The sequence below is a fragment of the Poecilia mexicana genome, unplaced genomic scaffold (genome assembly GCF_051168715.1).
Source record: "Poecilia mexicana isolate PSO_F unplaced genomic scaffold, ASM5116871v1 scaffold_11, whole genome shotgun sequence".
In the NCBI taxonomy this organism is placed as follows: Eukaryota; Metazoa; Chordata; class Actinopteri; order Cyprinodontiformes; family Poeciliidae; genus Poecilia; species Poecilia mexicana.
Window position 1 is genome coordinate 4,437,455 of NW_028263380.1, and position 16,072 is coordinate 4,453,526.

At 38.7% G+C, this 16,072-nt stretch overlaps 1 protein-coding gene across 1 annotated transcript in view; it reads right to left on the reverse strand.

Moving 5' to 3' along the window:
* The window catches only part of khdrbs3 (KH domain containing, RNA binding, signal transduction associated 3), a 128,004-nt gene that overhangs the window by 65,012 nt on the left and 46,920 nt on the right, over positions 1-16,072 (reverse strand). The window contains exon 2 of the mRNA XM_088010087.1: positions 5,508-5,626. Within this exon, the coding sequence (XP_087866213.1) occupies positions 5,508-5,626 (119 nt within the window). The remainder of the gene's footprint in view (positions 1-5,507; positions 5,627-16,072) is intronic.

The window sequence follows — 16,072 nt, forward strand, 5'->3', positions numbered from 1 at the left end:
AGGACAGCAGGACCAGAGTGACGGCAGAGGGATAAATCACCACTCCAAGAGCAGAGAAAACCCACGGTCTGAACTGGAAATAAACCAGTGGGACTCCGTGTAACTCACTAATAGCGTGTTGTTCTTTCAGTGTAAAGGCTGCTCTTCAGGAGAGATCCAGGGAATGTAGATATGCTCCGACAATGCAACCAAACTTAAAAAGGAAAAATGGTCTTAGTTCCTCAACGATAGTCAAAATTGGAATTGCGTTGCAAAGGTGGTTAGAATGCAAATGTAGACTTGTTAAAGAACTATTTATTCCAAACAATAATTTCACAGATTGACCCCAAACCAGAGGAGGCAATCCAACTTTTCTGGTTTTCTGGTTCATGTTAGATCCTGGTTTTGGTCCAGTGTGTTGTAGTCAGAGCAGCCATGAAGTGTTGCAGACATTCGTTCTTCTCTCTGTTGACAAAATAAAGATGCTGTTTTCATTTTCCAGCAGGACTTGGCACCTGCCCACATGGCGTCAAAAGTACCAAGACCTGCTATGATGACTACGGTGAGTTTTGGTAGGCTGTACACTGCAAAGACCTAATTTTCTTTAGATGTTTTTGTATAGAAAAGTGTATTTATTCATTTATTTATTTGCTCTTGTGTATTATTTAGATTTTTCTTTTACTTTTGGGTTAGCTATAGACTGCAACGACCAAAATATGCAAAAAAATATCAGCTTACAAAAATGTGCCACTATGATATTTGAGCTTCACTTTTTGAGTTGAATTAGTTAAATAAATCAAACTTTTGATTATGTTCTACTGTACTGAGTGTGAATGGTTTCTAGATGTTTTTTAATGGTTTAAATAATTTAATACACACTCTAGAATAAAATACAAAAAAAAACAAAACATTCCTATGTCTTTAAAAGTCTACAAATTCATCCCCCCCCCAAAAAAATCAACTCTCTATTTTATCACACAGTTGGCAGCCGAGCACGAGCTGCATGGTGTCCTTGCCTGCTTCGTTTTTGATAAACAGCCATGTTTCTAGAGGATGGATTTAACTTCTTCTAAATGGCTGTTTGGAAAATGCCAGTGCCACTTCAATGCCAGAAGCCAAGAGGTGATGCTCGCAGCTCAGGAGAAAAACCTATTCAAGTCAGATCTATCCCTCTTGCCGCCGCTACCTGTCAGAAGGAACAAATTGAATTTGTCTTCCTTCGGTGGCTTGTTGAAGCTCTAAACAGCGTATTAGTGGCCCTACTTATCAAAGCTGTCAAAGCAAATCGGGTTAGCAGTGAACCTAGGAGACCCAGATCAGCCTCAGATAACACTGCGTGTCGCGCAACAGTCATTGCTCATCAGGATTAGTTCGGACAATTAATTTGAGCTTCATGAATACGAGTGACTAAAGGGCCATCAACACCAAAAAACAACTAAGCTGTTGACTTGAAATTATATTTTTGGAATTATTCTGTTTCAAGTCGGTCCTCAACCCAACAGTGATGAAAGTACAGGACCAAAAAAACAGTGCTGGGATCACATTCAACAGGAAAAAAAGATCAACAGATTAATTCCCCAAGTCTTTCTGCCCTTTATCTATTTTAGCAACATAATTGAGCACAGCATATATAGTTTTACTAGCTTCGAATGGCAGTCTTGGCAGGGGGCTAGCACATTTTAATGAGGAACCAACCTTACATTAGGACACAAAAATACATATTAAAAAGAAATCCATATTCCCTGTCACACACTGCCAAGCCTTCTTTGGCAATGACATCCTCTGATGTATAAATGGATTTAAAGTTTGTTGTCAGCAGATAACTTTTATACCAGGCAGGTTCATACTCTCCGAATGCCTTTTGAAAATCTATTTTGAGACTTGTTTACAACCAGAGTGTGCAGAACACAGCACAGGGTTGCTAACACAGTTCAAACAACAATGGCTTACATCCAGTCAGGAATCACTGTAGTTATATGTAACAAAAGAAATGACCCACTTCAGGTGTTTGGTCAGATATCGTCATTGTTTCAATAAAACTGAACTACAAAGCGTCTAGCATTTAAGTCACAGTAAACTTGTCTTGTCTGTCCATAAAATGATCTGGTGGTGCCTGAATTTAGTCATATATGATGATAAAGCAACCCTCCCAGTCCTGGATGAGCTCAACTAGGAATGGAAAACGGATTGATGGATAAATTATGTAAATAATCAGATAAAGAAAAGGAAGAAAAACAGATCAGACTAAAGCCTCTGTTGAAACATTTCTGTCTCTCACCCTGTATGCATCTTATGTGTGTGTAAATATGAAGAACTGAGACACATCTTGTAAAATCCCATCACATCATGCAATAATTCTGTATGTTCTTCATCTCAATTCATGTGAACTATCTTTATTTTGGATAGTGCACATGAATTGAGATGAAGGGTGTAAGCCTTTTATATTGATGTTCTCAAATGTTTTTTTTTTTTTTTTTACTTTTATTTAATATAAAAGTAGAAAATATATGGTGTGATACATTACATTAATAAAAGGAAAATAAAATCAAAGAATTAACAAAGAAAAGAAAAGAGAGGGTATTGTGTCACTAAGAATGATTATTATTAACCGTGTCTGCATGTGTATCTGTATAGGCCTGTCACGATAACAAATTTTGCTGAGCGATTAATTGTCTAAAAAATTATTGTGATAAACGATAATATTGTTTCAAGACCTTTTGACACTGATTTAATGGAAATGACGTAATAATGCATGCGATTTCCTGCCATAGATACATACATTTTATTTTCAAAAGAACACAAAACAACCAAAAACAAAAAATAAAATAGACTCTCAGTCTCCATTAACAAAAAATGTACTTTAATAAAAACTAAACAACATAAAGCTAAAGTGGAAATAAATACTTCATTCAACCAAAAGAGTGCAGATTATGAAATCTGTATACTATATTGCCATTCAGTAATCACTAGATTTAAATAGAGAAGATGGGCACATCCGACTCCCTAACGCAGTCGTTCACACTACACGATTTTTTGCCACTATTTTCCCCTTACGATAATCTTAGAACGTTGGCCGATCTAAGGTTGTCGCTGGTGATTTCGTAACTGATCATCCTGTAGATGTAGATCGTCATGGCCGTCTGATCTAAATCAGGGGTTTTCCCCAACAGGGAGCTTAATGCTGAATGTGACAGGTAGCCAATCAGAAAGCGCAGATTCTCTCCATGCTTTCTGAGGGGAAATTACATAGGGGAATCCCAAACAGCTGACACGGAGCAACCCAAAATTCAGCGGACATTGGAGATGATATGTGGAAACAACATTAATATTTATTCAACATTTCGTGCAAAGAATATAGAAATGACAAGGGGAGGAACTGGAGCCAAATTGCTACTGCAGTTGATAAACCCGGTAACTTTTCAGCTGTTCTTCGTTAACGTGACATAAATAGGTTATAATGATTTTCATTCAGTCAGGACTTTACGCGGACTCTAGCCACATGCATTGTAGGTAGATTCTAGTAAAGCATTGATTAATGCCTGGTTTTAAAATTAGTTAACTGGACTTGTAGTTATTTTGTGCCCATGTGGCTGGAAACCACACGGCACGACGAACCCGATCGAACCGTTATACCTAGGATTTCTGTCGGCTAATGGTGGTCTGTCAGGTTTTGAAAATGAGCCGACAAATCTTTTAGTGTGCGCAGGGCATTACACTAAGGAAATAGGAAGGGAGGGTCAGTGAAGAGCACCGGAGTTGAGCCTTTTTCATTCAGTGTCATCAACAGAAAGAAAAAAAACGGCAGGAAGAGATGATAAAGCCGATAATTAAAATGAGGTCGATAGGTTTAATTTATCGTGTGATTAATTGATTTATCGTTTATCGCGACAGGCCTATATGAGTATAGACATGATGGATGTTCTCAAATGTTTAATGTTCTCGAAAAGAAAGTAGGTCAGGAAGCTGCTTTCTGGAGCCACTCTGAGCACCATCATGTCTGAGTTTATTTACCATTTAAGTAAAAAAAAAATCAGTAATGGTTAATTTGAATACAGTACCAAACATGCAAATGTTGGCATTTAGGAGGCAAAGCAGTGAAATGAGGCATAATTAATTCTTAGTATGTGTACAATATGCATCAACAGGCATTACTGGGATATAAATACACAACCTTGACCAAGTGGCGCAATAGTCTACAGAAGGTTCAGTAAATTGTTTATAGGGTCACTAATGTGACATTTGAGTAACTCCCATGCAATAAACAACAATGCTGCAGATGTGTGATATACATGGAATGTTAAGACTTGCGGCTTTCATGCCACTCAATAATTTGACATTTTTGAATAATATTTATGGCAGGCTGGCGTAGCTTGTGGTCAAAATGTGTTCATGCAGACAGACAAAAAATACTGCAGTAATTTACCTCAGGCAGTTTAATCTTTCTACGTTGCTGATATGCCTGGCAAGATACCAATGATGTGACAGTGGTAGATGTTATCCGATTACTTTATTGCAACTGTAGTATTGTTAACTTTTGCAAACTAATATGCTAAACTGAGGGTGGTATAGCTATGCTCTGCATCCTATTTCAATTATAATGAGGAGAGGATATCTACTTTGGAGACCTAGCCTAGAGCTAGTGATACAGGTTCAGAGTTTTGTCCATATGTGTCGTTTCCCTCCTCGTTCCCCTTCACTGACATACTGCAGGTTACTGCTGTCTGACCCTCTGGAGAACTGAGGTGAAAACTTGAGTGATGTCCCCTGTCTAAGAGCAGCCCTCTCACTTTTACACCAGCTTTCCCCATCGTGCTCCCAGTGGGAAATCCCTGTCATGCAATGAGCTTGTGGGCCTAAAGAACTCCAGTGCTTGTGAAAGCTCTTCACGGCGAGTGAGGTTTAAGTGCTCTCTGTAAAATCACTGTTGTCCCTCAAAATGCTCTCACGTTGCTTACAGTTATTAGAAAACAGAACATTTTCAACCCGCTACTAGTGACAGATTGTGTTGGAGGGTTTTTTTTTCTTTTTGCTAACCAAGCTTATACTAATTTATTTAAACTATAAAAATATGTTTCAGTTTTAGGAAAAAATATACTTGACAGATATGGCGAGAAAACACCTTTGAGTCTTGTTCTTTATTTAAAGCTGCACGTCGACTAACTTTAAAGTGGGCAACAAAACCTTTGTCCAAGGTCACATCATGACCTTGGACATGATGTGACATACTCACATCATGTATCTACATGATGTGAGTGTTTAAAAAAATGTCTGCAGTTCTTCAAGACAGGAAGTAACATCTTAACTCAGTTGTACCCCAGTTCTGTCAGCCGACAACGTTGCAGACGTGCTGCATCTAATGAAATAAAATATCGTCAGAAAGTGTCAAGTGGCAGTTGGGAAGAAGGTGGAATCAAAAGCAGACCTGCTTGAGCTGGCTTCATTATCTAAATATAACACAATCTGAAATTCTCCATCTGTACACGTCACTTTGTCGGAGTCGTCTCTGGTGGCGCTGCTGTGTCACTTACCTTAGGAAACTGCTTGACTGGTATTAAAACTTTCTGGCCCAGTTTCATGTTCTTGTTGATGACAACGTCAATGAACTTCTCCTCCTCCTTCCCCTCATCTCTCTGGATTTTTTCTATCTCTGGAAGTAAGAAAAAAGGAAAGAACAACCATCACTCGAGAGCCAAGACTTTAATTTCCACTTCACTCCACTTTATGTAGAAGTTTAGGTGTTTGCATATTATCTTGCAAGACAAGTTACCTGGTCAGTTATTGAGGTACTGGTGTACTCTATGGTCTGAGTCTTCAAAGTATTTTATTGAATTTCCTGGATTTTATTTGGAAGTTAAGGAAAACATGCTGGCTAGAACTCTGAGCTATTGAGCAACATCTGATAGGTCTTCTCTATATTTAGCTCCATCCATCATCCTGTTAACTGTGACCAGCTTCTCTGTACCTGAGAAACAAAATGATTCCCACAGTACTGCTAAAGGTTTTGTTTTTAGCTACCATAGCACTAAGGATCTAAATTAGAAAGCTTAATTGTGGTTTTATCTGACTAGAACACATCTTTCCACGTCTGTTGTGTCAATCTACGTGGCTTGCAGCAAACTACAGACAGGAGTTGAAAATAGATTTCTTCTTCCCCAGAGGTTAGATGCCCTTTCAGCAGTTTTTCCATTGCTTTCTCCAGATATACCGTCAGCATTTTGGCTACTTATCTGAGTAATGCTCTCATTGATTGGCCAGTTTAGATGGACAGCCATGTTTTGGTAGGTTTGACGTTGTGTCATACTCTTGTTGACCTGCTGTGATCCCTGGTCTTCATTTGACTTTTTGTTCACCTTCCCAGAACAGTTAGATGTGGATTATACTTATTAACTACCTTCTTAGGACAGTTGGTTGATATTTTTTTGTAAAAACCTTTGAAAGCCATGAGTCTCTTTCATTCCACGTTCCAATTATGTGCTACTTAGTGTTTAAAATTCCAGTGAAGTCATTGAAGGTTGTGGTTGTAGAATGATAAAGTGATCTGAGTGTTTTGGAACTGTCTCTGCTGTTTTGTCATTGGCAAATCTGGTTGCACAATCAAAAACATTGCATAAAGACAAATTTTAATTCAAAGCACACATAGGGTGTCAGTGAAAAAAACTAAATGAATGGGAGGACACCAGCGCTTGCACCTCCAGGCTACCAAAACTACTGGCTGTCACGCTGCTTCTTTCAGCAGAGGTGGGACTTTGATGTATTGGGAGACGTAACCTTGAACATTTAATCAGATGGATAACATCTGTGTTTCAGCGGCAGGAAAATGGTTTTGCAGAGAGGGCAGCAGGGAGGAGCATCCAGGTCCCAGACAAAGACTCCAGGCTAAAAGCTTGGCAGAGGGAAAGGGTGAGGCAGAGGGCAGACAACAGCACAGATTTACTTCCTCTGGGTAAAATGATTTTCAAAAAGGTGAAGAAAGAAAGAAAAAAGAGCCATTGCCCTGTTTCTTCCTCCCTTCGTTCAGGTTTTTGAAGCCTACCTCAGAATCAGATATGAAGTTGAGTAGATTAGGTTCAACCTGCACGCAGGTTCAAACAACACGAGAAAATAGTCCACATTTTTCAATTAAACAAAGTTGAGCTTATCAACAGAGCCAACCGGAAACTCAGAGGGCAATTGCGACTCCCTCAACAAAGCTCGGCAGCACTACATTAGCAGAATGTAATTAAAACCTTTGATATGAGTTTTAAGCAGGATAAAAGAAGTATCAGTGAGATGGAGATATCTTTAAGCCTCAGTTTCTCCCAAGGGGGGGAAGAGACAAGAACACGTTCTGGAAAAAGACAGCATTAATATTAATGCATCGCCTAGCAACATGCCAAGACGGAGTTTCTTTCCCTCCACCGGGCGTTGTCCTCAAAAACAGTCAGGGCTCTGATGTGCTGAGAGATTGTGACTGAGATTACGCTTTAGCTGGGAACGCTTCTCGTCTTGTCTGGCTCGTGGCGCATTTTTCAGCCTTAAAGTTCCTAAAAACATTCCGACGGTGCACGGAATCAGTCTGATCTTCCTAGAGGATTACTGCTCGCGGTTTATGAGGGAGAAAGTGTGACGATCCAAAGTGGCAGCCACCTCCACCTTACAGTCATTACCATGTGCTCAAACAAAGGCGATTAGACATACATCCCTGACACAAGCACAATGTGCCTGCTGTTTCTTTTCTTTCTCCTACGGGTTCCAACAGACTCCTCCGCTCCAGCAACATTTGTCTGTTTCAGAGGCAAAAAAAAAAAAGAAAAAAAAATCAACCTTTATTACATTGGATTCGGAGAAATTCGGTTCTCTTTGAAAAATATGTTATTTCTTGACCATTTCTTTTTGTGTAATGGTCCCGTTTCTCGTTGCAACTCCTCCGTTCCAAAGCAACGCTGACACGGGAAGAAACTGGAAGAATGAAACGAATCCAGGAGAGAGGAAGCTTTTTATGCCAATATCCATCTGTTGCTCAAATGCAAATGGAAACATAAAGACACTGTAGTATCCTGGTCATTTCCTGGAGAGACAGGAGGGTTTCACTGTATAGCCACTCAGCTTTTATAATGTTGAGTATGAAGTGTAAGTAGACACTGTTTTTAGTCTGATGGGGAGAGTAGCTGCTAAAATATGTTGACTCAAAAGTCTTAATTCATTATGCCAGCAGCAAATAAGGCTGATTTAATTAGCATAAAACAGACACGAGGGCTCGAATGAGATCAGACACATGAAGGCAAAACCTCTGATTCTAACACCTTTAAATCCATTGAAAATGCAGATAAAGAGGACTTTCCACTTACAGCTTTCTAAAGTTTCTGCTTTTTGCCACACTTATGTTTCAGATCTTCAAATTAATTTTAATATCAGATAAATTAAGCATGTCAACAGCTCAACCAGGAAGTCACAAAATGATTCAGAGCAATAGCTGTAGTACTGTAGAATGAATATTTCCTCAATTAAGGTCGATGTTCATCATTCAACAGTGAGAAAGAACCTGGCAATCTGGCCTCCATGCCAGAATTTATTCTTTCCTTTGTAAAAGGGTTACCTTTTGCTCCCTTTTGCCATCTTCGAGAAAATAAAACATCCTAATAATCAGAGACTTTTAGGAAAATGCTCTGTGGACTGACAAGACAAACAAGGAAATTTTCAGAAGGTGTTGTTTCAGTAAACAACACCATGTGACAACAAGAAAATCTTGAAGAAGAATGTCCGACCATCGGTTGGTGACCTCAAGCTCAGTCACACTTGAACTAGGCAGCAGAACAATAATCCAAAGGACACCAGCAAGTTTCTCTCTGATTGGTTCAAAGAAAAGGTTTTGGAGTGGCCTAGTCAAAGAAAATTTTGAGATGCAGCATCAGCTTTAAGAGGCAGATGTTAGTCAAAAACCAACAAATGTGGTTTGATGAAAGTAATTCTGCAAAGAACAGGTCAAAGTTTCTCCACAGGAAATTGTAAAACTATCCTCAGCAGGAACCAGGATGGATAAACGGATGGTTTAATGTGGTACAATTATGATCTGCCTCAAGGTATTATCTGAATATTGTTTTGAAATTCTCACCAAATCCAACAGATTCAGTTCTCATAATTAACTCTACAATGATACTGAGACTGCTCATCCTTACATGTGACTTTTTTAAATAGATAAAATAATCCTTATTTTACTTTATTGTTCACGGTGTAGACAGTATTTTTCTGCTTAGTGTTAAGTTACTGACAGACTGCTAAGCACATCTGCTGCCCGGAACGTTTTAATAATGCCCACTGGCCCCCACTGATTTATTACTTGTGAGCTAGATGTTATTGAAGTTGAGTGGAAATATGAAGCAAGCCCCATTTGTGAAAGATCACCTTCTGTAACACCTTATGTAACATTACTGTATGGATCCCTGTCAGCATCCTGGGACACATGTTGTACCTACCACAGATCCCAGATGCACAATCCTGTTATTGATGAGTCACTCAGCAATAATCCACAGCCCTTCAACGGCTTCTTCAGTGTAAACAACCATTTCATGCAAAACTGGTTTTGAGATTTATGGGTGTATGAGCTGTTGAGGCATTTATTTATTTCACATTGGGTTTCGTTTACCATGGTTGGATCCAGTTTGATACAGACTTCCTTTTTAATTGGTTGTTAGCTTGCTGACATAACATTTTTAAAGAACACTTCTTCAAAACAAACTCAAAATAGCCTTTAAGAACGCCTTAAACTTTATTCTGTAAGACCTGTATTCGGGGTTTCCAACAGCTTTTACAACATTCTGGAATTTGAAAGCAAAAAATTGGATAGATATTAAATATATCTTCTAGAAAACAGCCTTATGAATGGAATACAACAAGCCTTCATTGTTTGCAATGGGGAAACTTAGGATGCTACAGCTGGCTTCTAATTAGGCAGTCTGGTTAAGGGAACCTTCACTGTATATTTAGTTTTATTTTTTTAGATTAGCTCCATTTCAAGATCTGCACTCACTGTGCTAAATACAGATTCATTAAGGTACAATTTCTGTTGTGTGGTGCAAGAACATGGAAATATAAAATTCAAGGACTTTGGTTAGGTGTCAGTAGGTTTGTTTGAAATCTGAACCAGACTGAGTTCAAACTCTGATTGAACAGGGGTCAAAAAGGAAAACCAAATATTTTTTGACTAAGTGAGCATCTCTCTCGGTTCTGTCAGTAATTCAAAAATCAAGATGATCAATGAGTTGGAATAGAATAGAATTCAACTTTATTGTCATTGAACACGTCACAAAGCAACAAAATGCAGTTTGCATCCATCTAGGAGGGCTTAGCTGTAGTGTCAATGGTATTAACTGGAATTAATGGAAAAATCCCTCAACTAATTCAAAATGTAGAGTTTTAGTTGTAATATATCGGAAAAACAAATGCTCTGTTTTCTTTTTTGGAATTATCCATTATTGGAAAATGATACAATTCAATTCCGTACATTTCCAGGCTCCATAGGAGCCCTGTTGGTTCTTAAGCCATAATGACACTAAAAGCAAAAGTCAACAGTCTGGAGCCCACAGCACAACAACCTGCTGGGTTCCTCATGTCTTACTGATGGAACAGGAAACACACTCTTCTCTTTTAGAACCCATAACCCACAATCCCGAAGCAGAACTTGGACATGTTTAAAGTTTAAAAGTTTTTTCATTAATTTCCGTTCAGTTCTGTGCACACAAAAATTTTCCCTGAAGGTACGGAATATTTTTCCACTAACTTAGAAAGTCAAGGTTGGAACTGCATTGTCTTTTGTTAAATTGGCAATTAACTCATGGAGAACTAAACTGCAAAGATAAAAGTAGAAGTCAGATTTTTCCATCTAAAAAGTGATCATCCATATTGAAGATGGAAAGAAATATTGCAATAAACACGGCACTCATTTCTGAATATTCTAAAAATCCACCTTCCTGGTTGATGGCAGGCCACAACGGGAGGCCATCCCAGCTGTCTGCCTTCCTATTAGAAATGGAATCACTTTAAAGCTGCCCTGTGATTAGGCCTTGCCATTTAAAATTCATAAGCTGGGGAGATTTCGTGGGATTATGCATGACTTCGGCTGCCTGCTGCAGAGTGGAGCTAGGGACGGAGCCCACAGGATCATTAAGTCCAGCAAGTCCATGTTGAGAGAGGAGCTACACATAAATGCTATGTAGACATTGTTTTTTTTTTTTGTTTGTTTGTTTTTTTGGGAGGGGGAGGGATTTCTTGCATCAGGACAAGAAGAAAAAATTTAAAAGTAATACGTCAGTTGATGAAGAAAAATAGCACAATATACACTCCAGATCAAAATCTTAAGACCAGTCAAAAAATTGCAAGAATTTGCATTTTGCACTATTGGATCTTAAGAAGGTTCTAAGTAGAGCTTCACAATGTTAAAAGAAGAAATCAGCATAAGAGACAAAAACCTTTGAGCGGGGAATTAATTGAAAACTGCATTTACACTCAAACATGATTTTTTCAGCTGATCAAAAGTTTAAGACCATAGCTCAAAAAACCCGAAAACCCCCAAAACAGAAATCAAAGTGTCAAAAAAAAAAACAAAAGGACTCAGTAATGAGTAGCTCCACCATTCTTGTTGATGACTTCAAACAATCATTTAGGCATGCTTGATGCCAGTGTTTCCAGGAGGCTAGTGGGGACGTTGCTCCAAGTGTTGAAGATGGCTTCATGAAGGGCATCCACTGTCTGGAACTGATGTTCATTTTTGTAAACTTCTCTTGCCATCCATCCCCAAATGTTCTCAATTGGGTTTAGTTCCGGGGAACATGCAGGATGGTCCAAAAGAGTTATTATTCTCTTGTTATTCTCTTGGAAGAACTCCTTTGTCAGGTGGGCATTGTGTTTTTTGGGTCTACGACTTGACTTTTTTGTTCCATAACCCTCAGGATCACTTAAAAAATGCAAAATGACTGTCTTACTGCGTCCAACCTCAGCAGTGATGGCACATTGTGAGAGGCCTTGCTTATGCAGCTCAACAATCCTACCACGTTCAAAGTCAGTGAGCTTTTTTGCTCTTGCCACCAGGAGGTCTTGACAGTGTAAAGACTTGACAGAAAATGACATGGAATCCAGATTTTTGCACAGCTTTTGGCTTTTAAAGACTATGGTCTTAAACTTTTGATCAGCTGAAAAAAATCATGTTTGAGTGTAAATGCAGTTTTCAGAAAATTCCCTGCTCAAAAGGTCTTGTCTCTTGCACTGATTTTTTCCTTTAACATTATGAAGCTCTACTTAGAACCTTCTTAAGATCCAATAGTGCAATTTGCAAATTCTTGCAATTTTTTGACTGGTCTTAAGATTTTGATCAGGAGTATATAAGTATATTGTATCCCCCCCCCACTTTTCTTTGTGTTTAACATTTCTGCTTGCAAAAATGCACCTATATTATTAGTTTTTTTGGATTGTGGATACTCCTGTGTCAGATTTGAGGAAAACTAAGCTGCTAATTTATCAGCCATGGATTTTGATGTAACTCTGATTGTCTTTTGTGCAATCTATGACTTAAAACCCCACATTAACACAGACAGACTCTAACTGGTTAACCTGTTACATTATTTTCTTCTGTGAGTAAAAGCTGTGGATAAGGTTAAGGTGATATTGACATGACTGGAAACAGTGTTTTCCTTCAGAGAGTGAACAGAGCTTCTCTTTATGACCTGACATTTAGATCCAATTTAGTGGAGCTAAATGGCTCTGTGAAGTCTGTGTACATAAAACATGCTTCAGACATGTTTTATGATTCCGTTTCATGGTGATGGCTCAACCTGCATGTATTCCCTCAACCACATTACAAATGCATGATGCTACTTCCAATATTTTACATCTTTGAAAAACCTCTCAACAGCAGTAAGTGGAGAAGACAGCATAAAATAACCGAAAGCGCTCGGTTTCAAATTGAAAGAGAAACATTCGAATATTCAATTCAGCAACACTGACATCATTTATTGCGCTGCAGTATAATATAACATTATACATCCATTTAAGGTTACGTTCTCCAGGGGAAGGCAGCTCAGATTCCTAATCATAAAGTTTGCTTGAATTTGATGAGTGCTGCTACGTTATAACTTGCACCACTTTCTTTCCAGGATGTCTGTTTTGCTCTGCATATAGAGAAATATTTAGATATAAGAGCAAAATGGAGGACAGGCTTTTGTCACCGTTTTAATCCATCTGGATACTGGATACCAGATTCTGTTGAAGACTACAGTATTTTTCTGCTGCACATCAAATAAACAAAATACTCTAAGAGGAAAGTCATGTTGTTTTTCCTCATTTTGTGCTCTGTGTCTCAGAGCATATATGCTGATGTAAACAAAACGAGGATTTGAAGTCACTGAAGTGAATTACTGAGATTTCAATGCATTAATATTAAAAGATAGAAACATAAAAGAAAAGTATTTCTTTCATTTGCTTTTGCAGCCCCTTTTTAAACAACTATGATGTTGGTAGAGTTGGGTAAAAATACCAGAAAAGAGCACATTTAAAACAAAACTTTCAAAGCAAAAGTTTAATAATCGAATTGCTTTGTTTTAAAGGGGGAAAAAAACAAAAGCACAGAGTGTAAAATGACTGTTCAAGAATGATAAAGATTTGACTTGCCAATAAAGGTGGGTGAAAACTTGGAAAGTTTTAAGATAGTTTTTGACTTAAAAATTCTGCAACTTTTACAAAAAATATACTTAAGAGCACCTATTCATCAACCCTCTTGTGGTCTTAAGAGACAGGGAACAAAGGACCCTGTGAGCACTTTACCCTGTGCATGGTCCGGCGAGGTTGTTCTAACCCTGCATGTGCTTTTATTAGTTTTTTTGGTTTTTGTGTGTGTTTGGTCTGACAGGACCGACAGTTGTCTGACTGTGACATCTGTCGCGCATCTCTTGAGAGTTGTGCTAAGCCTGTGGGAGAGTTAAACTTAGCTAAATACAGAAAGTGCTTGATGCTCAACTACATTGTTTTTAACTGGAGGAAGGAGGAAGCAATCAGCCTGACACTGTTGCTTCCAAATGAAACAATTAGCAAGCTATCAGCATGTCTTCACATATACTTGTGACCCTGTAGAGCAACTTATTAAACAGTTACTATTAGCTTGAAAGACCCCCAATGTCATTCTTTAAATGTCATAAAAAAAATCTTGCAAATGAATATTGTATGACTGGGAAGCCTGTGTTTTTCCATTAAATGACACCTCAGTGGTAAAGAAACACCATTGTGAGTTGGAAAAAAAAGTTCAGCTGTGGGTTGTGTTCATGGAAAATGATCTTTTTTATGTCTAAGAATACATAAAATTACTGTAACCATAATAATCAGCATCTTATAGTGTATTTTCAGGAGAATAACAATTCTTTTGCTTTTCCATTTTGAATAAAAGCAAATAGATTACGCTACACAGTTTGGTTTTCAGTTCTTGTGTTAATACAGTGAGATGCTTAGTCTGTCATCAAAATGTCAACTAAACTGCTTCATTGTCACAAAGCTGCATTTAAATGATTAGACCTAAATCTATTGCGGCTTTAAAACATTTTTGAAAGCATTCTGTCAAAAATATGTAAGAAGAAAACATGATGATTTGGCTGGTTTCATTTAGACCGATGGATGGAGAGAGTGATGAGGCTTTCAAACGGCACGGTGAGTGCCAGAAACAGATTGCCTCACACACACACGCACACACACACACGCACACATCCTTTGAGTGTGACCACATGCATTTACTGTAACTCCTGGTTTGAAAGGAAAAGCCTACAAAAGAAGAGAAAGTAATAAATAAATTTAAAAAAAAGAAAAAGAAAAAAAAAAGAAAAACGTCTTGACTCGCCCCTGTCCTGAAATCTCAATTTCACTCTGGCTCTTCCACTGCCTTGACAAGGTCAGCCTGGCAGCAGGAATTCGTCTCGCCCCCTAATCTGGAGATTACATTCTCAGCGGCCGGGCAAAGCCCTCCCTCTCTCCCCTCCCTCCGCAGCCCCTTCTCACTTTCTGCCTCTCTGCCTTCAACCCTGGCAGCTTGGCGCTCCACTGCGAGGTAACGAGCCAAGACCTGCTTACAGTGTAGAGATAATGTCCACGGATTAAGACAGAGAGCCCCTTGAGTGGTGCCTTTTTCATTCCAGTATCTGGCCTGTGAAGCGTCATAAATACACCCAGTCGCTCTCAGCCTCTACTCTCTCAGTGCAAGTCCTTCTGCTTATGAAAGTGGATCTTATGATCCAGATCCACCAAACGCATTGGTAATGGCTACACTACAACAAAAATCACAAAACTGGATTTTTTTTTCCCCAGCAAAAAAAAAAAGAAACATTTTTTAAAATGTTCTTTTCAGACTCAGAGTGAAACCCCTCATTCAAGCAGTTGGATAAGAACATTAAAGTTTCCTTATAGACCCCCTGGGTGGCTGGGTTCTTCAAAGTGCATGAGCTGGAATTTTAAGTTAGTCTTTTAGTATCTTAGGGAAACCTTTTCAAACTGTAAAGATGCCGGGGCCGCTGCAGTCTCCTGCCTGGCGTGAAATCCTCTATCCGGTGTTATTTGCTTATCATCGGAGTGCATTTATCAGCGGGAGACGGTTTAATTAAGGATTCTCTTAGACACAGGGTTCCCAACATGCAGCAGGATTTACTATCTGAATTCATCCCCTCCTTATCTGTGATATCAGAAGCAGCTTCATTAACCAGCAGCAATACCAGAGATGATACAGAGAACTTTTTAAAAATATTTTCCTAATCTTATTGTCGTCAGAAGTGTTCAAACTCCTTTAACCTGTTTAAGGTTCTGACTCACTAAACCCTGTATCTGTAAGTTATGTCTTGGAACAACATGAGTGCTGCTTGCTTTCAGTCCCCTTAACAATAAGTTAAGTGCACACAGTCCCACTCTAAGGAAACAGAGTCCACCTGTAAGCTGTGGAGACTTTTGTAGGGTTAGGTTTAGAAGAGAACATGTTTAGCTTTGAACATCTCCAGGAGCTTCGTCCAGGCAAACATATGGTAATTAATTGATAATGGTTGAAGAACTGTAGATTCACAGCTTGGATTTAAGAATCTTTCACCACAACAACTAA